The 24,260-nt window shown below is 41.6% G+C and overlaps 1 protein-coding gene across 2 annotated transcripts in view; it reads left to right on the top strand.

Annotated features, from left to right (window-relative positions):
* GABRB1 (gamma-aminobutyric acid type A receptor subunit beta1) overlaps window positions 1–24,260 on the top strand; it is a 448,531-nt gene that overhangs the window by 415,169 nt on the left and 9,102 nt on the right. The window contains exons 6-8 of one of the 2 annotated variants that reach the window (XM_033946143.1): window positions 18,475–18,612; window positions 18,902–19,054; window positions 20,023–20,267. In XM_033946143.1, the coding sequence (XP_033802034.1) occupies window positions 18,475–18,612; window positions 18,902–19,054; window positions 20,023–20,267 (536 nt within the window). Of the gene's footprint in view, window positions 1–18,474; window positions 18,613–18,901; window positions 19,055–20,022; window positions 20,274–24,260 lie in introns of both variants that reach the window. The other variant, XM_033946134.1, reaches the window with a different exon arrangement.

Below are 24,260 nucleotides of genomic sequence, written 5' to 3'. Positions count from 1 at the left end.
GAGGGAGGGGAGCTGCTGAAAGACATCTAGTAATCCTTGCAGGCTTGACTGTGCAGGGAATTATTTTTGTAAAATCATGTTTTGTTATGTGACTGGCATTATTTAGACTTTAATTTCTATGAATTACTTGCTTGTTTTTATATGCGTGCGTTGAAGGAAAGTGGAGAGAGAGTGGGCTGAGGACGCTGAAAGGAAATGGGGAAGAGAGAGTGGGGAGAAGACGCTGATTTATAAATTGACAATTGTACAGAATATTGTTTCTTTTTATACTTTAATATAATAAGTTCAATATAAAACAATTCAAGGCTTGTGTGGATGGAATCAGGTGGTTTGTGGGGATGAGGACCGAGCTTACGGGGATTAGTTCAATAAAATGGTATTTTCTTATTTCTCATTATTTGTTTTATTTTTATTTGTTAATTTGTAAAGTGGTGATTGTTATGTATCAGTTTTTTCAAATTTACATTTACTGTCTTTATATTTTGCACAGTATTAGAGGACATGTATTACTGTTTTTGTGGTGTTGTGGTGTTGCATTCTATGCAGAGTCTGGTTTCTTGGCTATTTCAGTTTAACTTTTGTCTACATATTTCTATTTTTAATTTGTGATTATTCCATATTGGGCGAGGGTGTATCTGTCTGTGTGTATGAAAGGGACATGGCTTTCTGATAGCATCGACTGTACAGGATCTGGTTTTGTTTAGTTTTACAATGTATGTGTTGGTGTTTTAGTGCTCACTGCAGTGTTTAAAATGCCTTTTCCTAGGTATACTCTTGTTGTGCGATATGTAGATTGTTACTAAAAATCATATTTTTCATATAGATGGGGGGGTGTCAAAAAACGATGGGCCCCGGGTGTCACATATGCTAGGTACACCACTGGGTCTCGGCACGTTTTGGGTGGGACTAGGGTAAAACTAGAAGATATAATGTGACATCACCCACAGTGGTATGCCCCCGAGAGATTCTGAGTATGCCACATGAGATTCCAGAACTTTACTTATTTTTTAAAATCCCCTTCATAAGTGTACACTGGAATAGATGACATGTATGTCGTGTACATAAGAGGCTGTCAATGTTATGAGTGCCTGTGTATGTAAGGATACAATCGTTCAGACAAGCATCATTCTTTGACGTGATTGGTCCTTGAAAACTAAAGTAATTTTATTTTTGTTTTTCATGCAGTACTTATCCTAACTTGAACTACAAAGCAATCAAAGCTATGTTACCATTTGGCTCTTCTTATCTTTGCGAACTTGGTTTTTCATGATGAAATGTGTGTTTGCTTGTCAACTATGGAGCGGTGTTTTGAGTTAATGTCACTCAAAAACAAGCTCATCCATCTCATTGATAAGCAATTCTATTCTATCTACTTTACACACACACATCCTTTTACTAAGCCGTAGTAGACATTTTTACCGCAGCCCAGAGCACTAAATGCTCTGATGCTGCTCCGACGCTGCTCTGACACTCATGGGAATTCTATAAGCATTGGAGCATTTAGCATTCTGGGCCGCAGTAGAAACCTCTACTACAGCTTAGTAAAATTGGGGTTTAGTTTCACCATTGTTACAATTACCTTTACATAGCTTAAAGCAGGGTTTCTCAACCTCCGGTACGTGTTGGGGGTACACAGGCTGACTGCCACCCGCCACTACTCACCCCAGCCCGCCTGCCTCCGCTCACCACCTGCCTGCTCTATTTAATTACACCCCCCCGCCCCCCCCCCCCGCTGCTGCTGCAACTCCAGAAAGGGAAGGTTAGGGCCAGGCGCGTGCAGCAATTGCACATTCTCCTGGCCCTTCCCTTCCCTTCTAGGAGTTGACTTTACATAACGTGACCATTTATTTTTTTCATCAAAAGGGGACATCTATTAATTGTCAGTCCCGCCCCCAATCCCGCCCTAGCCCCACCCCAATCCCACCCTAGCCCCGCCCACAATCCCACCCTCAATTTATTCCATTCATTTTTCATGTACACATAATATCTCATTAATTCATAATGGTAACCATAAAATAAAAAAAAATTACAAAGCACACTATACGCAGAGAAAATGTTAATTATCATTTATATTTGGGGGGGTTTTCAAAGATGTCAAGGCAGATGACTTTAAAATATGCAATGTCACCTCAGTAACTATAGAAAAATAGACAAATATAGTGCAAAATATAGACAGCAGATATAAATTCTCAAAACTGACACATTTTGACCACTAAATTGAAAATAAAATCATTTTTCCTACCTTTGCTGTCTGGTGATTTCATGAGTCTCTGGTTGTGTTTCCTTCTGACCGTGTATCCTTTCTTTCATTCTTTCTTTCTGCACTCAGACCCAACAATTGTCCCTTTCTATTCCCTCCCTACTACCTTCCTGTGTCCTTAGTGCCCCCAGTGCCTCCTTCCCATGTCCTTAGTGCTCCCAGTGCCTCCTTCCCATGTCCTTAGTGCCCCCAGTGCCTCCGTCCTGTGTCCATAGTGCCCCCAGTACCTCTGTCCTTAGTGCCCCAGTGCTTCCTTCCCATATTCTTAGTGCCCCAGTGCCTCCGTCTTGTGTCCATAGTGCCCCAGTGCCTCTGTCCTTAGTGCCCCCAGTGCCTCCGTCCTGTGTCCATAGTGCCCCCAGTGTCTCTGTCCTGTGTCCATAGTGACCCCAGTGCCTCTGTCCTATTTCCATAGTGACCCCAGTGCCTCCGTCCTGTGTCCATAGTGCCTCCTTCCCATGTGTCCTTAGTGCCCCCAGTGCCTCCGTTCTGTGTCCTTAGTGCCCCCAGTGCCTCCTTCCTATGTCTTGCCTTCTAGCCTTTGCCCCACTCCCTCCCCCAAAGCCAGCTTGCCTGCTTACCTCCTTCCCTCCCTCCCTCCAGTGCATGATTCAAACCCCCCCCCGCCCGTGTACCACCACTGCCTGCCTCCCTCTCTCCTTCCATCCAGTGCCTGATTCAACCCCCACCCCCGCCCGTGTACCGCCGCTGCCTGCCTACCAATTGATGTCGGGAAAAAGGCAAGAAGCAGCAGCGGACCGGGCTTTGAATCTGCATGGCAGGGAGGAAAAGCGATCAGCCGTCCCGGTGTCCGATGCTGTCCCTGAAAACGGGACATTTTGGTGTCCCGAAACAGTGAGTCAGGACAAAGGGCCCTCAGTCCAAAAACGGGACTGTCCCATTGAAAATGGGACGTATGGTCACCTTAACTTTACAACAAGAGAGGCTGTATGGTATACAGCAAAATTACATGATTAGTATTGAGTAGGAGCATACAGTTGTGTTGCAAGATTACATAGGCAACAGGAAGTAGGAGAGTGTAAGTAGAGGTAGAGTTGGTCGGGCTGGGAAATTTAAACAAATTTGTCGAATATGTGGGTTTTTAGTGATTTTCTGAATGTATGGTATGACAGTGAATTCAGGAGAGATACCCTTATTCCCCTTGAATATTAGCAGTTAGCCAACCAGCCAAAAGCTGTTTCTGACTGGTTAAATAGCACTGAATATATATCTGTCAGTATGTTTTACCACAATGTTGACAGGGAGGTGGTAGGCCTAGGGAGGCAATAATAATCAGTTTTGCATTTTCCAAACGGTACACATCAGGCCTGATATTCAAACAGCTGGAGTTAGCCTTGCTGTTTCCAGTGACCAACATTGAATATCCTGTCTATTTTTGGCTCCTAGAAACTTAGCCAGCTAAATTGATAGTAAGTGCTGGCTGGCTATGTAAGAATCCCAATTTGGCTGCTAAAATTAGCTTTAAAGTTTGCAGATAACTGACTAAGGTGCACGACATAGCTGGCTAGCCATTTGCCTCTAAGCGCTACCATTAGGGTTGCCAGATTTTCCAATCAGAAAATCTGGACCTCTAGACCCGCCCCCAGGCCTACCCAATTCCACCCATCCCCATCCCCATCTTAATCGTGCCCCAGCTCCATCCTAGCCCCGGCCCCGCTGCCTGCTCTTGTCCACCGCTCCCCACTGCCCGCTCTTGTCCGCAAATTGTGTCGGGTAGGGAAGAAGTCAGGCGATGATGTCACGTGATGATGTCGTACATGCACATGACGTCATTGCGTGACATCCACGCATGCGCAGACTTCTTCCCTGCCCGACGTGATTTGAGGAGGCTTTTCAAAACTCAGACAAAGTGCCGGGTTTTTGAAAAGTCGTCCGGATCCCCAGACATGTCCTCAAAAGGGAGAACATGTCCAGGGAAATCCAGACAACTTGTAACCCTAGCTACTATTCAGTGGCTATCTTGTGTTGAATATTAGTGCTTAGCCAGCTTAGTGCTATTTAACCAGCCAGGAGTCATGCCTAGCTAGTTAAATAGCATTGAATATTGGTCTGATTGTTTTCACCAGAAGAAAAGTATCTGCAAAGAAAGCAGGAGCAAAAGAAATATAGAAGTAGTTTTGAAAATTATCCCAGTTAGGTCTTTGGGGAAAAGGAGGGGGAGGGGGGTCTCTCTCTCTCTCATGAAAGCATCAATTAAAACTCTCTTCATTTTGACAGAAAAATCTCTCATAGTCTCTTTCATAGCTGAGATAAAGGCCTGATATTACAATTTCATATGGAAAAAAACTAAACTTGATTTGTTTTTAAGAGGGCACAGCTTTACTATTAAATGGGGAAACGTTATTTCTTTAATGATACCTCAAAGGCAAGAAAAAGAAAAAGTCGTTTTCTTTCAGAACTGTTACATTGCCTAGAAGATTGTATAGTCACTAAGGTACAGCCAATGAGCTGAGAATTTTTTTGAAGTGTTGTATATTATGTATTTTTTGGAGAACACCTGAAAATTTAGCTTTGAGTTCTTTTGGAATATATATTCTGACTTCTTTAATGGACAAATCTACAGTAAGCAGTAAATCCCTGTGGAACGAGCACCATTTACATGTGTAAATTGTATACAAGTGTAAAGGGTAATTTCAGATGGCTGGACAAAGAGATTCAAGAGGGTATTGGTTTGGGCAAGGCTTGGATGGGAATACAAGTATGTATGTTTGGAATCATTTTCATATGAGTTTTGGCACTTTCTCTGAGGCATACACAAATGCCAGCTACCTGAATGTTTGGACCTAGGTCTGCAATGGTGATTCAGGGGACAAATGTGCTAACCCTATACAGTGGTGTAGCTGGGACTCAGTGGGCCCTGGGCAGGAGAACCAAGAAGGCCTTACCTCTTCAGCCAGCACCCACCTCTCCACCTGCTTCCCACCCTGTGCTGAGCTGTTTACCTGCCTGCCAGGTCCTCCAAACACTATGACAACAGAGATAGCACTACGGGCTGCCTTTCTGGCCAGTGAGACATTTCCTTTGCCATGTCACACCAAGTTCATGTAGGAAAAATGTGGAAGATAAAAGGCCTCACTGTCCAGAGACACTATCCAGAGACAGGCCTCACTGTCCAGAGCCTTTAGTGTCTATCTTTTTGAATCATTTTTAGAAACAAAAAGTCCAAAAGAAACCCACAGAAAACAAGACATTAGGATGTAGGAGGAGCCAGCATTTTTAGTAGACTGGCCACACAGACATCCAAATAGAGCAGTGGGGCACCCTAAGGGGCAGTGCAGTGAACTTCAGATAGAAAGTCCCAGGTACATATCTCACCATAACACTCTTACATTGTATGGCTAGCCCTCCAAAACTAAGGTGACCATACGTCCCGTTTTGAACTAGGGTGGGATTGGGGGCGGGGCTAGGGCGGGATTGTGGGAGGGACTGAATAATAATAGATGTCCCGTTTTGATGAAAAAAATAAATGGTCACGTTATCCAAAACATACCCAAAACCTACTGTACCTACACCTAAGTGACACCTGAAGGCATAAGGGCTATTGTAGTGGTATACAGTTGGGTGCATTAGATTTTGTGTGGGTTTTGGAGGGCTCACATGTTGTACTACAAGTGTACAAGTTAGAGTGAGGTATGGTCCTTTGTCCTGGGTCCCCATCTCTATAGCTACTCCAGGGACCTGCTTGTGGCTCCAATAGGATGGGCCATAACATCTGAAGCTGTCAAACAGGCTGGTATGTACTGTTTCTTTCACATCTTTGGGGGTTATAATGGGTTCAGTGACCTCTGGGAAAGTATGGAGGGGTAATGCTTTAATTTCTCTAGTGGACATCTGGTCAGTTTGAATCCCTGTTTGTAATTTATTCGTTATTGAAACAGGTCTAGACTCAAACATCCAAATTTTGCCCTGGACATTTTCTATAATGTTCCATTATTGCAGATAAATGTCCAAATCATAAGCCCTCCTAGTTCCACCCAAACCATGCCTCCAACATGCCTCCTTGAAATTTAGATACTCTGCAGGTGAACAGCATAAAAAAAACATCTAAAAAAATAGGTTTTTTAAAGAGTGATTTGGATGTTTTGGCAAGAAAAATGTCTATCTGTCCCCATTTTTTGGACATTTTTCTGTTTTGGAAATGAGCCCCATGTTATATTTAGCATACCTTATTTCATTGGCCTGTTAGAGTCACACAAAGAATCAGTGGCAGGGGAAATCTGAATTTTGCATTCCAAGAGTTCTTCTACTTCTAACTACTGTTGTTCATACGTGCATCATTAGCAGTAGTTGTAGTAGAAACAAAGTAGTAATATGTTCTCTTAGTCTTCCACGACTGGCGTCATGATTGTAGCAGTTTTCCAGGTCTTGCTGTATCTGAGTAGAAAGACCCAACATTTCAGCCATCATGCTGTGGCTTTCTTCAGGGTATGGCTTGCATAGCTTGTGGTGTCTCTTGTGCTCTTTCAGCCTTTCCTCTACAGCAGGGGTGTCCAAACTTTTGGCTTCCCTGGGCCGCATTGGCCGAAAAAAATGTTTCTGGGGCCGCACAAACACTGCAGCAAGATAGAGGAGGGAGCTGGCAAGACATTAAACACCTGGAGGTAGCAGAGGAAAACACTGCATCGCTCTCGACCGGGGCTGCTCAAAATACTTCAAGTGTGAGTGCGGATGCAAGTTTCTGCAGTGCATTGTAGGCTGTTTTGATGTTATTTTCCTTTAGTAGTTTCCCTATGTGAACTGTTATTCCTTGGACATAGGGAAGCACTACCATTTTTTGTTCTGATGTGGCATTGTCATAGAAACATAGAAACATAGAAAGTGACGGCAGAAAAAGGCCGAGGCCCATCGAGTCTGCCCACACCGCTGACCCACCCCCCCTATTTAATCGCTCTCTGATGACCTTTCCCTCGTAGAGATCCGACATGAGCATCCCATCTGTTCTTAAAATCCGGCACGCTGCTGGCCTCGATCACCTGCACTGGGAGCTTGTTCCAGCTGTCAACCACTCTTTCGGTGAAGAAGTATTTCCTGGTGTCGCCATGAAACTTCCCGCCCTTTATTTTCAGCGGGTGTCCTCTTGTAGCGGAGGGTCCTTTAAGAAGGAAAATATCATCTTCTCCCTCGATACGACCAGTGACATACTTAAACGTCTCAATCATGTCTCCTCTCTCCCTGCGTTCTTCGAGAGAGTATAGCTGCAATTCGTTCAGTCTTTCTTCGTATGATAGATCTTTAAGCCCCGAGACCATCCTGGTGGCCATCCGCTGTACCGACTCGACTCTCAGTACATCTTTACGGTAATGTGGCCTCCAGAATTGTACGCAGTACTCCAGATGAGGCCTCACCATGGTTCTGTACAAGGGCATTAGGACGTCGGGCTTCCGACTAACAAAGCTTCTCCGGATACAACCCAACATTTGCCTAGCCCTGGATGAGGCCTTCTCCACTTGATTGGCCGTTTTCATGTCTTCACTGATGATCACCCCCAAATCCCGTTCTGCTGTAGTCCTTGCTAAGGTTTCACCATTTAATTTGTACGTTCTGCACGGATTATTGTTGCCCAGGTACATGACCTTGCATTTGTTAGCGTTGAAGCTAAGCTGCCAGGTCGAGGACCAAAGTTCCAATAAAACCAGGTCTTGCGTCATGCTGTCGGACAGACTGCCGTTACCCACAATGTTACATAGTTTGGCATCATCGGCGAATAATGCTATTTTACCTTGAAGCCCCTGAGTCATGTCTCTTATGAATATGTTGAAAAGGATCGGGCCCAAGACCGAGCCCTGCGGCACCCCACTGGTCACCTCCATCGTTTTAGAGATGGTACCATTAACCACCACCCTCTGAGTTCTTCCACTCAGCCAATCGTGGACCCATGCTGTAAGTGTTTCACCTAATCCCATTGATTTCATCTTGCCCAATAGCCTGCGGTGGGGGACGCTATCAAAGGCTTTGCTGAAGTCCAAGTACACGCGTCCAGGGATTCTCCCATATCTAGTTTCCTTGTTACCCAGTCAAAGAAACTGATGAGATTGGATTGACAGGACCTACCCTTGGTGAATCCATGTTGGTGGGGATCGCGTAGTTCCTCCTCGTCTAGTATCATGTCTAATTTGTGTTTGATGAGTGTTTCCATGAGTTTACTCACTACCGATGTGAGACTCATCGGTCTGTAATTCGTAGCCTCTGTCCTACAACCCTTTTTGTGCAGAGGAACGACGTTAGCTGTTTTCCAGTCCAAGGGCACTATTCCCGTGCTCAGGGACAGATTGAAGAGTATTGATAACGGCTCCGCTAGGACGTCCCTGAGCTCACTGAGCACCCTGGGATGTAGATTGTCCGGCCCCATTGTTTGTTCACCTTGAGTCTTGATAATTCGTCGTAGACGTCTCCGGAAGTAAACTCAAAATCCCGAAACGGATCTTCTGAACTTTGCTTTGCCTGCAACTGTGGACCTGACCCCGGTGCCTCGCATGTGAAAACAGAGCAAAAATATTCATTTAGTAGTTCGGCTTTGTCTGAATCTGATTCTATATATTTCCCATCTGATTTCCTAAGGCGCACTATCCCATCAGTGTTTCTTTTTCTGTCACTAATATACCTGAAGAAGGATTTGTCGCCCTTCTTAATGTTCCTTGCTAGGTTTACCTCAGCTTGATGCTTAGCCTCTCTGACTGCCGCTTTCACCGCTGCAGATTTGGCCATGTATTCCAATTTAGAATCTCCCTTGTCTCTGAATGTTTGTAAGAAATGAATGCTGATTTCTTTTCTTTACAGAGATCTGAAATCTCTGCGGTGAACCATTGGGGTCTATTGTTTCTTCGCCGTTTGCTTGCTGATGTGATGTATCGGTTTGTTGCTACATGTAGGGTAGATTTCAAGGTTGACCACATATCCTCCACATTATTGGCCACAGCTTGGATTTGTAGTGTGTGATGGACGAAATCTCCCATGCGTTTGAAGTCAGCGCCTCGAAAGTTGAGTACTCTGGTTGCCGTGCTTGATCTAGTGAAATCTTTCTTGAGGTTGAACCATATCATGTTGTTAGCTGGAGGCTAACTTATCGCCTACCGAGACCTCTGATACGCTTTCTCCGTTGGTGAGTACCAGGTCCAATATCGCCTGTGCCCTAGTGGGCTCTGATACCAGTTGTTTGAGTTGTGCTCCTTTAATGGTGGATAATAGCCTTCTGCTGGCGCTGGTTGTCGCTGTGAGCGTGTTCCAATCTGCATCCGGCATGTTGAAGACCCCTAGCAGTACAGTGTCCCCCCTTAAAGTGATATTCTCTATGTCATGGATTAATTCTATGTCTTTGTTTTCCAGCTGTCTTGGTGGTCTATAAATTACACCAAGATACAGACACTTTTCTTTGCCTCTGGCTAGGTTTACCCAGAGGGATTCTCCAGAGTACTTGACCTCCGTGATTCTCGTAGTTTTAATGTCCTCCCTAGTGTATAGTGCTACCCCTCCTCCTAACTTGCCCTCTCTGTCTCGATGAAGTAAGTTGTAACCCGGTATCCCATATCCCACCCATGAGAGTCCGTGAACCAACTTTCGGAAATCGCCACCACATCTAGGTCAGCATTTATTATCTCGGTCTCCAGTTCCAGGATTTTATTGCCTAAACTGTGTGCATTGACATACATAGCTCTCCATGCCTTGTGATTGCTAGGACCCTGTGGGGAGTTTCCCGTCCGAGTTATTTTGCCCCCTAATGAATTGTTTGCAATGTGAGCATTTATTGCGGACTCAGAATTATTTGTAATGTGAGTACTTACCTCGGACTTGGTATTGTTAGTATTATTAGCAAAGTGAGCACTTACCTCAGACTCAGAAGTGGAGCTGTGACTCTCCTCCTCAGGATAGTTACCTACTGCACAGGAACCCTCCCCCAACTTACCTAGTTTAAAGCCCTTCTAAGCAGACGGGCTAGTCGGTGTCCGAAGATGTTCTTACTCCTGCTGGTTAGATGAAGTCCATCTGGTCCCTGAAGTCCCTGTAGTGCCTCTCCATGGTTCAGGAATCCGAAGTTCATCTCCCTGCACCATCCGTGAAGCCACTCGTTGGTCCTCTGGATGCGCTCATCTCTGGCTCTTCCCTTGCCTCTAACTGGGAGGATCGATGAGAAGACCACCTGTGCTCCCGTCTGCCTCAGCTTCTCACCCAAGGCTCCAAAGTCAATGGCTATATTCTCCGGGGTGTTCCTGGCTGTGTCGTTCGTTCCGACGTGGATAAGAAGCATGGGGAAGTGGTCCTGGGGCGTGAGTAGTCTATCTAGACAGGCGGTGACATCTCGGATCTTGGCTCCAGGCAGACAGCATACCTCCCTTGACTGTATATCTGGTCTACAGATTGGTCCCTCGGTGCCCCTCAGCATGGAGTCCCCAATGACCACAACTCTGCGCTTCTTCGGGGGGGGATGATCATAAGTCTCTGGAACTGGAGCTTCGGGTTGGACCTCATCCTGTTCCTCGTTGGCAGTCCCATCCTGTAGTATCTGGAATCTGTTCTTCAGGGTGAGGTGGGGGGTAGATGTAAAACTGCCCTGTTGGTATAAAAAAGAAGAGGATGAAGAAATTGAAGAAGGGGTGATGGGTCTCCTATGCTTACCTGTGGAGGAGGTCACCAGCTGCCAGGAATCAGCATCTCCAGCCATTTCCTGTACCCCAACCGTCGGTTTCAAAGCTAAATGTTTAGGGGTCCTGAGAATGGACGTGTCATTCTCCTGCTCGGTGACTTGGGACAGTTCTTGGACGACACCGTCAATGAAGGCCTCATCCTCTCGGATGCTTCTCAAGCGCTTCACCTCCTCCCTTAGGCTCATTAGTTCCTGTAGAAAGTCTCCGTCCAGCTGGCTCACCTCTTCCGTCTGTGTAGCTACTGAGGTGCACCTCAGAGGGATGGCCTCGGTCTGCACAGAGACCTCTTCCCACCGACCTGGGTCCTCCTCCATCTGTGTGCAGGCCGTTACCACCTCCCGGGTCTCCTCAGTGACTGGAGTTCTAGTCTTGATAGAAGTCTTGGTGCTTCTTGTTCTTCCTGCCATCTCCCAGTTGATTGAGGTTGCTAGAGTCTGTTCCCTGCCCTCCTGTGATGTGTGGAGCTGCCCAAGGTGACCCGCTGTATGTAAGTAGGCTCTCCTGAAGGCTCTTCGCAAAGGCGCTCTCGCTAAGGCGAGCGCCTTTGCCGCTCGCCTTCGCCGCGCACCGAACGGCTGTGCGCTGTTGGCTCCTCCCCTTTTATGGGGGGAGTTAGTCAGGTGACGTCGGGGGGTAGGCGGAATTAACTCTTGCCTCTTCCCCTCTCGGTCTGCTCCTCTACTCCGATCCTCTCGCTGCCTTCTCCTCCCCTCTCTCCACTTCCACTGCCTCCTCCGCTCTGCTTTCACTTCCTCCTCCGCTCTGTTTCTCCTGCTTGCAGTGTCCTCTCTCCAATTCTCGCCCTGCTAGCTCTCTCTCCGATTCTCTGCCCTGCTAGCTCTTTCTCTAATTCTCCGCCCTGCACCCGGCTTTTGCTGCCTCCTCCGCTGCACTCAGCCACGTGGTCACTAGGCTTAGCTCGCCCTGCAACTGCTTGGCTGGCCCAGCGTTGTGGATTCCTCCGTTGGCTCCTCCCCTTTTATGGGGGGAGTTAGTCAGGTGACGTCGGGGGGGTAGGCGGAGCTAACTCTCGCCTCTTCCCCTCTCGGTCTGCTCCTCCACTCCGATCCTCTCGCTGCCTTCTCCTCCCCTCTCTCCGCTTCCACTGCCTCCTCCGCTCTGCTTTCACTTCCTCCTCCTCTCCGTTTCTCCTGCCTGCAGTGTCCTCTCTCCAATTCTCGCCCTGCTAGCTCTCTCTCCGATTCTCTGCCCTGCTAGCTCTTTCTCTAATTCTCTGCCCTGCACCCGGCTTTTGCTGCCTCCTCCGCTGCACTCAGCCACGTGGTCACTAGGCTTAGCTCGCCCTGCAACTGCTTGGCTGGCCCAGCGTTGTGGATTCCTCCGTTGGCTCCGTTGTCCTCTGGTGGTTGTTGGTCATTGCTGGTTTTCTGGGTCAGATTGTCCATACATTTTAGGGCTCAGGAGGTAGCCCTTCTGCTGTAGCCATTAGCAAGAAAAGTATCCTGGAGGGTGTCCTTTTCTTTCTGTAGGCTTCCTAGGTCAAAAACTCATAGAGCTCTATTCACTAGTGTGTGTAGAACCCTGTAGAAAACCACAGCATGATGACTGAAACATCAGTTCTTTCTACTCAGACGCAGCAAGACTCGGAAAACTGCTATAATCAAAGTAGTCTAATCTAATCTTAGGTTTATATACCGGGTCATCTCCCAGTGGAGCTCGACTCAGTTCATGTATAATTAAGACTAGAATACATAGCAGAAAACATAGGAGAAGGAAGAACTAATTAAAAACTAAAGTACATAAGAAAAGCATAAGAAAAATAACTATTTCATTGAGGCTGTAGTTAAACCATTTAAAAATTGCGAGAACAACAAAGTTTTCAGGAATTTACAAAATAATTGTTCTTATATATGGGTAATCAAGGTCTCCATTAGGGAGCACCTAGCATTGGCCTCCGCGTATGCGGGTCGCCGGACTAGATGGACCTAGGGTCTGATCCGGTGAAGGCGTTTCTTATGTTCTTAATTGCAGTTGGCCTAAAAGTCTAATGGAGTCAGGAAGTTCATTCCAGATCTCTACAAACTTGAAAACAAAAGATCGACTGAGCTTCCCAGCAGATTTAATTCCCTTAAAAGAAGAGAAGGATAAGTTATATCTTTGTGTATTTTTCAAATAGCAAAGTCTAAGGGTATTCCAACATAAGGGGACAAAAGGATCAAATATTCCATGGAGAAGCTTGAAGATTATGCATGCGCATTTAAAGTGGATCCTAAAGCGAATTGGGAGCCAGTGAAGCTTTATCAGCAAAGGGGAAACATGATCATACTTTCGTTTCCCCAAAATGAGCTTATCTGCAGTAGTAATATGTTTTAATGTATAATAAGGCCTTAAATATATATCATCCCTGGAAATCAAAAAATTGATGACAAAAAGATGAAATGGAAGATAATGCAATGAAAAAAATTATTAAACAATTAATTCTGATTATACTAATAGCTATATCAGGGCCATCATAGCATCTGGTAAATAAAGTTTAAATCAATAATTTCTAGAAACTATATATATATCATCCTAAAGATGTTAATTCTAAATCATAATCCCTATTAAATATCCAAAGCAAACAGTGGTGGACATATCATAAATTATACATACTTCAGTCTTTGGAACCTCTTATGATATATACCATTCTAGGTTACTGTCTTGTATATTGTTATAATCATTTATGTCCACCACCCCCTACCAAAAAGTTTTTTTATAATTTTATTATTATTCAACTGCTTAATTTTATTCCCTAATAAATTATCGCTAATTTTAATATTAGAATATATGTAATTTTTAAAAATAAGTAGATTAAGTAGAACAAAATAATGAGACACATAAAACATTAATTTATGTTAATGTGCTGAATTCATATTGATCTGAAAGGATTCTTTTTAAAATTTCAATAAATTTATAAAGAACTTTTTTAAAGTGCATAGAGTGCCTATAAAGAAATTTTGAGAGTGGAAACCTAAATTAGTTGACTATAAAATATAAATATGAATTTATCTAATCAAATAAAACGCATATAAAAAAAAACAAAAAAAAAAACGCATATGCCTAAAATATGCGAGTGCCTACAAAAACTAATTAAGTTTAAATAAATTATGTGCAAAACAGCTGATATTTGAAGAAAGGGGAAGAAAAGAGAAAAGGCAACACTTAGCTTATCATAAGGTGGAACCTGCCACCATCAACGCTGATGTGTTAGAGAACTCCCAACGCCTTTTCTTTATAGGGGTGTTTCGACCCTAAACCGGATCTTCTTCAGGGGGAATTTCCAAACCAGAGTTGCCTTACTGCATGAAACATATAAAAAAACATTGAGTGACACGATTGTGATCTATGAAAAATTACCCAAATAATGGTAACTAGTTAGAGTGTGCATGTAAAAAATGCATGAAGAAAGAAAAAAATAAACCAGCGACCCAAAGAATTAGTGATTTACAAATGCTGCGTAACAAACAGGAAACACCAAAACACAAAAAATGAGTGAAGACAAATGTCGTGAAGCTCAAGCTACACCACCCTCAGAAACACCGGACTGACGGTTGTATCTAAGGTGTTTATAAAAGAAAGAAGGAAAAAATGGAGAAAAAAAGGTGAGGAATGAAAAATAAAAAATAAAGAATAGATGCTACAAGCAGACCCTTCCTGCTTATGTAGGAGGAATCAAACTAAACTATACTTACGAATACAAAAAGAAATTGGACAAGCATTGTCAGCACAAAGCAAACCTTAAATGGAAGGGTCTGCTTGTAGCATCTATTCTTTATTTTTTATTTTTCATTCCTCACCTTTTTTTCTCCATTTTTTCAGAATTAATTGTTTAATAATTTTTTTCATTGTAGTAATATGTTTTGACATTTTTCCTTCTATCTGAAAAGTAAAAGGTTGGCACTATAGTAGAAGTAATGAACTCTCAATTTTTGGTTGGTTTGTTACAAGGAGCGTTCAATAATTTATCTACCTCAATAGTAAAGAAAAGAGTTTTCAAACAAATTTTGCTTTATTTTTTCAATATAGTCCCCTGATAGCTCCATATACTTAATCCACTTTTCCTACAATTACTTTAATCCCTTTGAAAAGAATTCTTCCGTTTGACCTTTAAACTAGGACATCTCAACTTCTTTAATGTTTTCACACTTGAAAACCGCTGTCCGCGGAGAGATTTCTTCAAAACTCAGAACAGAAATAATCTGAGGGAGCCAGGTCAAGACTTTAAGGTGGATGATTCAGCTGCTGAAACCCACATTCTGGGATGGCAGCCTGTGATTGTCGTGACATGTGCACCTGTGCATTGTCAGGAAAAGCAGCACACCTGCTGTGAGTTTTCCTCATCTTTTCTCCTTGATTGACTCCCGCAAAGCAATCACTGTGTTAGAATAACTCTCCCTAGTTATTGTTGTCTTGTGTGGCATGAACTTCAGAATCAAAAATCCTTCATCATCCCAGAAAATAGTTGCCTGCAGATTTTTCTGTCTTGAACTCTTTTGGGGTGGAAGATGATTTGTGCTTCTACTGCATTGATGCCATTTTGGACTTGGTTCTCTGTGATAGACTCATGTCTCATTGCCAGTCACCAAATGATGAAAACAATTCACTTGGTCTTCATGGAGTTTCTCCAAGTTCTCCTGACAGCACTGGAGCCTCATGGCCTTCGGACATGGTGTCAGCATTCTTGGAACCCATCTTGTACTAACTTGGACATGCCCAACTTTTCATGAATTATTTTCCAAACTGTACCTGCTGAGATGCCCATTTCTTCACCTATTTAGGAAATCTTAATTCGTCTTTCTGACAAAATTAAATCCTCGACCTTCGTCCACATTTCTATAGAAGTTGCTTCCATAGGCTGTCCGGTGTGAGGGTTATATTCCATGGACTCTGTACCCCACTTAAACTGCTTGCTCCAAAATTTTACTTTGTAGGATGATGGGGCATACTCACTATATAGGATGGAGCATACTCACCATAAACTGCAGTCATGCGTTCAAGGATCTCTTTTGGCTTTTTCCCTTCTTTTGTGAGAAATTTTTATCACTGAACAGGGCTCTAAATCTTGCAGTTTCTTACTTGATTCATATGAGAATTCTCCTGACATCATGTCTCTTGGAATGTTAGACTTGCACTGAGTCGCAACTGTGTATGAGTAACCTTGAGACATTATTGAAAACCACTTAATGAAAAGAAATGACTGGAACTATTTTTTACCTTTCAAGGTTATAAGCCTCAGAAAATGGAGCCTTTCACCCAATTCGGGTTAACTAGTGGAAATTTTCCATTTGCACTTGCTCCTTGCTTACGTCATCGGCTTGAACCCAACCTCACTCTCACTAAATTTTATTCAAAAAGTATTTTGTTTTTATTTTTGTTATTTTTTTTTTTTTTTAATTAATTATTAGAAAAGGTTTTTGCCAACCTCACTTTATAGTTGCCTATCTAGATTCTGTTCAACCAGGCAGAGATTTATGCCATCTTCATGGGTTTTTTAATACTACCAGCTTATTTCAGGGAGCAGAATCGGCAGACTAAAGCAAACTTAGATTACAAACTCATTGTTCTTCATAGCAATTTATCATTCTATGTTATTCATGATCTGGGAAGGTGCTCCTATAGCTTTGAGCGCTTAATTCCTTGCCCGATAGCACTGAAAATCCAAACCGCTGCTAGTTTCACTAATTTTCATTAGTGAAACTAGCAGCGGTTTGGATTTTCAGTGCTATCAAGTTTCAAGTTTCAAATTTATTAAAAATTTATTTCAAGGTGGTTGTACATTTTACAATAGGGTAAAAACAAATAATACAAATTAACATAACTTTAACAAAAAAAACCATACTCGACAAAACAATAGCATACTAGACTAGACAAATGGGTATGAGTGGAAAAAAAGGTAGAACTACAATGGTTAAAAAAAAGTAAGATATAAAGGTATAAACGTAAGGAAGGGGTTAAAACCAAATAAGCCCAATACAAGAGGACTCATAAAAAATAAAGAAAAATTTTAAAATCCTTAAAAGGGCATTTATACTTGAAAGGCATCTTTAAAAAGGAATGTCTTAAGAAAAGATTTAAATTTCTCAAGATTAGTTATCTCTCTTAGAGCATTTGGTGCCGAATTCCAGAGGGTTGGGGCAACTACTGAAAAGATAGTGTTTCTTCTAGTGTTGATATGATTCAGAGTTGGAATTGCTAATAAATTTTGCTCCGAAGAACGAAGAAAACGCGATGTAGTGTGCGGTATCAAAATTTTATTAATGAATTCTGGCTGTCCAGTGTTTCCTGTTTTCAAAGTCAATAATAGAGTTTTATAAATAACACGGTGATGGATGGGAAGCCAATGGGCTTTTATCAGAAGAGGAGTTACGTGGTCGTATTTTTTGGCCTTGTAAATGACTTTTACTGCTGTATTCGGTAGGATTTCACCAGCCTACATTTCCAGTGCCTCCTTTACTGGACAATCACATCCACAGGGGCTTCTACTGGAGCCTATAGTCACTTCCGGCGCATGCCACACACACTTTGACCACAGGCACTGGTAGGTACCTCTGTGGATGGGACATTGGCGGCCTGTTCAGTAGGTGCCTACTTAAAAAAAAAATAGTTTTTAATTGGTTTTAAATGACGTGGTCAATTACTGTATCATTTATCACAATTAAATCAATTAAGTTAGGCGGTGGTAGGACGCCTACCACAGCCTAACTTTCAGCGTCCCTATGAGAATCAGGGTCCCAGTGCCAGTTTTTTAGGTGTCTAATTTTGAGTGCCATTTATCGAATCTAATCCAAAAACTGTACTTATTTTTAATGTAATCTGTACAAGTGCATGCGTGGAGGTGTATTTTGTGTGGAGCAGGGCAGAATTGCAATGTATGTCTAATACAACTCAGTTATTAAGGCAGATTCCTGGTGTCTATTTTATAAACCAATAACACAGAGAGGATCAAAATACAGCATATGAATGCAAAAAAAAATAAAAAAATAGAAAAGATAAAAGCACAAAGAGCCTCAAAAATTGAGGCCAGACTTTATTAAATTGACCTGACATGAGCTGTGTTTCGGCACACAGTACCTGCATCATGGGCCGTCTAATGCAATAAGCAACCACAAAATAAAATAATGATGCAAATGTAAAGAAATGTGTCTGCCACCATTTCCTGACAGGGTGCTGATAGTATGTGAAATTAGATAAGACTTTTGTGGCAGACAATTGTCTGTAATTGTTTCAATATTTTAATCGTCATTTTGCAGTTATCTATTGTATTAGACGACCCCTGACACAGGTGCTTTTGCCAAAACATGTTTAATAATTAAATAAGTTTAATAAAGACTTGAGGCTCTTGGTATCTATTGTATAAAGGCACTTAAGCACCTCTATTGCTCTTATGAAATAGATATCTTTTGAGAACTTTGACATAGGCTTTCTGATATAGCGATACTCTTGCAATGTTTAGTGAAAAAAATGTGATAGTAAATCAGACCCAAAACGTCTCTAAGACAGGTTAATTAAATAGTTATGAATTATTCTAACAGAGATATGTATTTTTTGTTTCAGATGGATATACAACAGATGATATTGAATTCTACTGGAAAGGAGGAGACAATGCTATAACCGGGGTAGAAAATATTGAGCTGCCTCAGTTTTCTATTATTAAATACAAGATGGTATCAAAGAAAGTAGTTTTTTCAACAGGTATGGTCTTTACATATAGTAAAAAAAAACTTTCCCTCCCCAAATTCCCTTTTGTTCCATATACATCAATTTGTATCCATCTAGTATTTTTAATATTTGATAAGATATTGCTTTTATTTACCTTTTTATTGCTTTTTATAAATCTCATTATATTGTACACTGTTTAGACACTTGTTTTGATACACGGAATATCAAAAATAAAGAAACATGAAACATGAAACTTAAAATCCCAATGTATTAGATGAACTTTGAACATCCCAAATTTTCATGGTGTTCTTGTATTTTCTAGGGTCCTATCCTAGACTGTCACTTAGCTTTCGACTTAAAAGGAACATTGGCTACTTCATTTTGCAGACCTATATGCCTTCAACGCTGATTACAATTCTGTCATGGGTCTCATTTTGGATCAACTATGACGCATCTGCTGCAAGAGTTGCTCTAGGTACTCATTTATTTTTAAAATAATAATAAAAAATAGCTATGGACTTCAGTATGACAAACTTCAGCCTCTTTCTGGTGGGTTTTGAAAAGCCTTCCGACCCCCCAGACATGTCCTTCTTTTGAGGACATGTCCAGGGAAGTCTGGACGTCTGGTAACCCTATCTTCAACAACACCTCACTCCATTTGTAACTGTTCATGCCGTCTGTTGAACAAACTTAGTTTCATCCAGATCCTTTGTTCCACAATATTTTTGGTTGTTTATAGCCATGTTTTACCCATATCCAGTGGTATAGTAAGGGAGCAGGAGAACAGATCATCCTAGGTGCCATCTTTGTGGGGGTATCAGCACCTCTGTGCCTCCCACGACACACTCGCGCCCTCCCTTCCCCACTCCCACCTCTATAAATCTTCACCAGCGTGAGAAACTTTTCCAGCCTGGCTCTCCTCTGAAATTACTTCCAGGTCACGGGACCAGGAAGTAACATCAGAGGGAAAGCTAATGCCTGAGCGAGCAGCAGATCGGAGAAGCTGCAGCTAGCCTGAAAGCCCAGCTGGCTGTGTGTCCCCAGGAGAGATTGGGGAAGTACTGTCCTACAGTGTGTCTACTTGCCCATCATTACAAGAGAATTACTGTATTGACACCATATTGATATAGAATTCAGGCAAAAGAGCCAATGGATGTCGTTAAATCAAATTCTAAAATACTGTGCTGACATTTTTAAGACATTTTAACCTGATTTATCAAGACTTTTATCTATTATCAACATTTTGGAAAATATCCTTGATAAATCAAACCCATTATCTCTCATTAGTCATCTTTAAGGAATCAGAAAAAGTGTAGCTTGTTAGGAATGAAATATGGGGGTTAATGGAGCTTTTAGCCTTTCTTGTCTTTGCTAGAAAAAAAATACAATTTGCAAGGTAATTGTGGCTGGATTCCTATAATAATAATGATTCTTATTCCTTAGGAATAACCACTGTACTGACTATGACTACTATCAGCACTCATCTCAGGGAGACACTGCCCAAGATTCCTTATGTAAAGGCCATTGATATTTACCTGATGGGCTGCTTTGTGTTTGTGTTTTTGGCTTTGCTCGAGTATGCCTTTGTAAACTACATATTCTTTGGAAAAGGTCCTCAGCTTCAAAAAAAAGCAGCTGAAAAAGCAGAACAAGCCAATAATGAGAAGACAAAACTAGACATGAATAAAGTTCAGGTAATGGATTATTTAAATAAATTCAAGTGCCTTTTTTGTTTTTTAATAATTGTGATGTCCTAGTAACACTAATATTGTAGCCTTGATACAAATGTATAATTCATGAGTGTTTAGAAAGAGAAGACATACCATGCTTGACCAATACAATGATCCACTGAGCCAGCATCTTCTCTGTCACAATACTCTATGGCACTGTACTAGGAAGAAATGACCAAGAGATGCTATTGGGTAATCTACCTGGTTAATAGTTGTTAATGGACCTGTGTTCCAGAAACATGTATAAAACTTTTTCAGCTAGCTGTACTAGCTTTGATCATGACTTGAGGCAAAGAATTCACAACTAGATTGCATTTTGACTGAAAAAAAAATTTTCAAATTCATTTTAAACCTTCTACTAATTATTTTCATGGAATGCCCCCTAGTCCTAGTGATATTTGAAAGGTTAATATCTTATTTCCTCTTTGTCTGTTTCACCTGCTTATGTTTTTATAAACTTCTATTCCTTTTCATTTTTTCTCTTCTCCAAGCTGAAGACCCTAACCTGTTTAACCTTTCTTTGTAAAGGAGCTGTCCCATTACCTCTACCATTTCTGTTGCTCTTCTCTGGCCCTTTTCTTGTTGTTATTTATTTTCTAAGACTGGGTGACCACAAATGAACCTAATACATAAGATGTAATCACTGTCAGCTTTATTTTTCCTTTTGCTATTTCTTTCAAAATAGTTCCTGAAATTCTGTTTGCTGTTGAAAGCTGTTACATGCTGAGTTGAAGATTTCAATACATTCTCCACAATGACTCCAAAGTAGTGTCTATTAGCATTTTCTAACATTACTGCCAATACAAAAGGGTCTGTGCACTTTTCCCCTGCCAAATCTGAGAATAGATTTAGATAGTGGAAAATACAGGAATGCATTGGAATATTCAGTATGTGGTATAGATTTCTATCCTGACCAAATTATGTCTCGAGGAATGCCTAAATTTAGACACATTAAAGTGTGTAAATCATCACATGCATTAATGTACAAGGGAGTAATTCTATCAGGAGTCACTTAGTTGCAGGCATCAAGAATACACGTAAATAGCAGTGTTCAAATTATGTATGTATGTAAGTTGGCACATACCTGTACATTGAATTAAATTGAATGCTTAATACAATACAATACAAATAAAGGGGTTTAGATATGAGCTTTTTTCCAGCGTTTAAAGTGGAGATTGTATAGTTGCTAATTTGTTTATTGTTCTCTATTTCCTCTTGATTTTTGAGTTGTCACTTAGGTGCCTAAAGGACTTCTTATACATAAGAACATAAGAGCTGTCATACTGGGACAAACTGCAGGCCCATCAAGCCCAGTAATCTGTCTTCAACAGTGGCCAACCCAGGTCACAAGTATTTAGCAAAAACCCAAAGAGTAAAACATATTTTATGTTGCCTATCCTAGGATTAAGCAATGGATTTTATCAAATCTATCTTAATAATGACTTATGGACTTCTCTTTTAGGAAGTTATCCAAACCTTTTTTTAACCCTGCTAAGCTAACTGCTTTTATCACATTCTCTAGCAATGAATTCCAGAATTTAATTATACAGTTCATTTTAAATCTACTACTTAGTAGCTTCATCGCATGGTCCCTAGTCCTAGTATTTTTGGAAAAGGAATAGGAGTTTATAAAAACATCTACCCGTTCCACTCCACTCAGTATTTTGTAGATTTCTATCATATTATCCCTAAGATATCTCTTCTCCAAGCTAAAGAGCCCTGGCTGCTTTAGCCTTTCATCTTAGGGAAGTCATCCTATCCCTTTCAACAGTTGTCCTTCTCTTAATCTTTTCTAATTCTGCTATATCTTTTTTTTTTACATACAATGACCAGAATTGCACAAAGTATTCGAGGTATAGCCGTACCATATGGGAATACAAGAGTATTATAACATTTTCATTTTTGTTTTCCATTCCCTTCCGGATAATTACCATTACATTTCCTTTCTTAGCCGCTCCGTACATCGAGCTGAGGGTTTCAATGTATCCTCAACGATGATACCTAGATCATTTTTCAATTTTATTTTCAATTCTTTTTAGTTTATGATATATTTTTTAATCTCACTTATTGTTTTACCACTTATTTTGTTTTATTTTATCATTCAAATTTCATTTAAATTTCCCCAGAATTCTATTGCTTCAACGGTTCTCCCTCTGCATCTATTCTTATCTCCCCTCTTTTTTCAACCTTTCAAAGTCCTTTAGATCATTGTAGTCTTATTAGAATGTTTATTTTCTTATTTTTCTCATCTATTCTCTATTTTATTTCTTCATTACTCTACTAATTGTCATTTTTCCAGGTACTTTAGTTAGATTGTGAGTCTTCGGGACAGTAAGGGAATTTCTAAGTACCTATTTTACTTATAATTTTAATGCACCCTATTGTCTATTTTTCTGTAAACCGCTTAGAATCCTAACAGAGTTTAGCGGTATATAAGAAATAAATTACATTACATTACATTACATTTTCTTGGGCGACGACTCCCAATATGGAACCCTACATCATGTAGCTATAGTTCAGCCTCCTCCCTCCCACATATATCACTCTGCGCCTGCCCACATCAAATGTTATCCAACATTTTGATGCCCAGTCCCCCAGTCTCACAAAGTCCTCTTGCAATTCTTCACAATCTTCCTGTGATTCAACAACTTTGAAAAATTTGGGGTCATCAGCAAATTCAGCCATCCCACTAGTTATTCCCATCTCTAGATCACCAATAAACACATTAAAAAGCAGCGGTCCCAGCACAGACTCCTGGGGAGCCCCACTATCCACCCTTCTCCACCGAGAATACTGACCATTCAAACCCAATCTCCATTTTCTGTCTTTCAACCAGTTCCCAATCCATAACAGGTCATTACCATCTAGCCCATGACTCTCCAATTTCCTCAGAAGTCCTTCATATGAGGTACTTTGTCAAACACCCTCGAAAATCCAAACACACGACATCAACTGACCCACCTCTAGCCACATGTTCATCCATCCCTTAAAAGAAATGCAGTAGATTGGTGAGGAAAGACTTCCCCTGACTAAATCCATGTTAGTCTTCCCCCTTTAATCTATGCTTATGTATATGCTCTGTCACCCTGTACCCTATAATAGTCTGCATCATCTTGCCCTGCACTGACATCCGTTCATTCGGTAAGTCCCTCTTATCTGTTTCCTTTACCTCCACTGCCAACTCCAAACTCCGTCCTTTTTTTCTTGCCATGCCGTATGCCTGGAACAGGCTGCCAGAGTCAAATCATCATGCTCCATCTAATCTAATCTAATCTAATCCTTAGGTTTGTATACCGCATCATCTCCACGTTCGTAGAGCTCGACGTGGTTTACAGTAGGAGAAATAGGAAGGAACTACAACAGAGGGTTAGAGGTAGAAGTGTGAAGAAAATTTAGAGGACTTGGGATGCCAAGATATAAGAGTTTCCTTGATTCCTAAGTTGGAGGGAGACTTACATTTTTTGAGAAAAGCCAGGTTTTCAGATGTTTGCGTAAAACTTGGAGAGAGCTCAAGTTCCGAAGAGGGGAGGTAAGGTTGTTCCAGAGCTCAGTGATTTTGAAGTGAAGGGAGGTCCCTAGCTTTCCTGTGTGGGAAATGCCTTTTAGCGAGGGGAAGGATAGTTTTAATTTGTGGGAGGATCTGGTGGTATTAAGGTTTGAGGAATTCCAAGAAAGAGGGATAAAGGGAGGGAGGATACCATATAGGATTTTGAAAGTTAAACAGGCGCATTTATAGTGGACCCTGGTGATTATCGGAAGCCAGTGGAGCTTGGCCAGGAGCGGGGAGACATGGTCAAATTTACTTTTAGTGAAGATGAGCTTGGCCGCGGCATTCTGAATCCGTTGGAGTCTGTGGAGGTTTTTCTTAGTTAGGCTTAAATAGATAGATTTGCAATAGTCCAATCTGGAGAGGATGATGGATTGGACAAGGAGGGTAAAATGTTTTTGATG

This window comes from Geotrypetes seraphini, chromosome 1, assembly GCF_902459505.1.
Source record: "Geotrypetes seraphini chromosome 1, aGeoSer1.1, whole genome shotgun sequence".
In the NCBI taxonomy this organism is placed as follows: Eukaryota; Metazoa; Chordata; class Amphibia; order Gymnophiona; family Dermophiidae; genus Geotrypetes; species Geotrypetes seraphini.
This window is presented reverse-complemented; position numbering and strand designations above follow the sequence as displayed.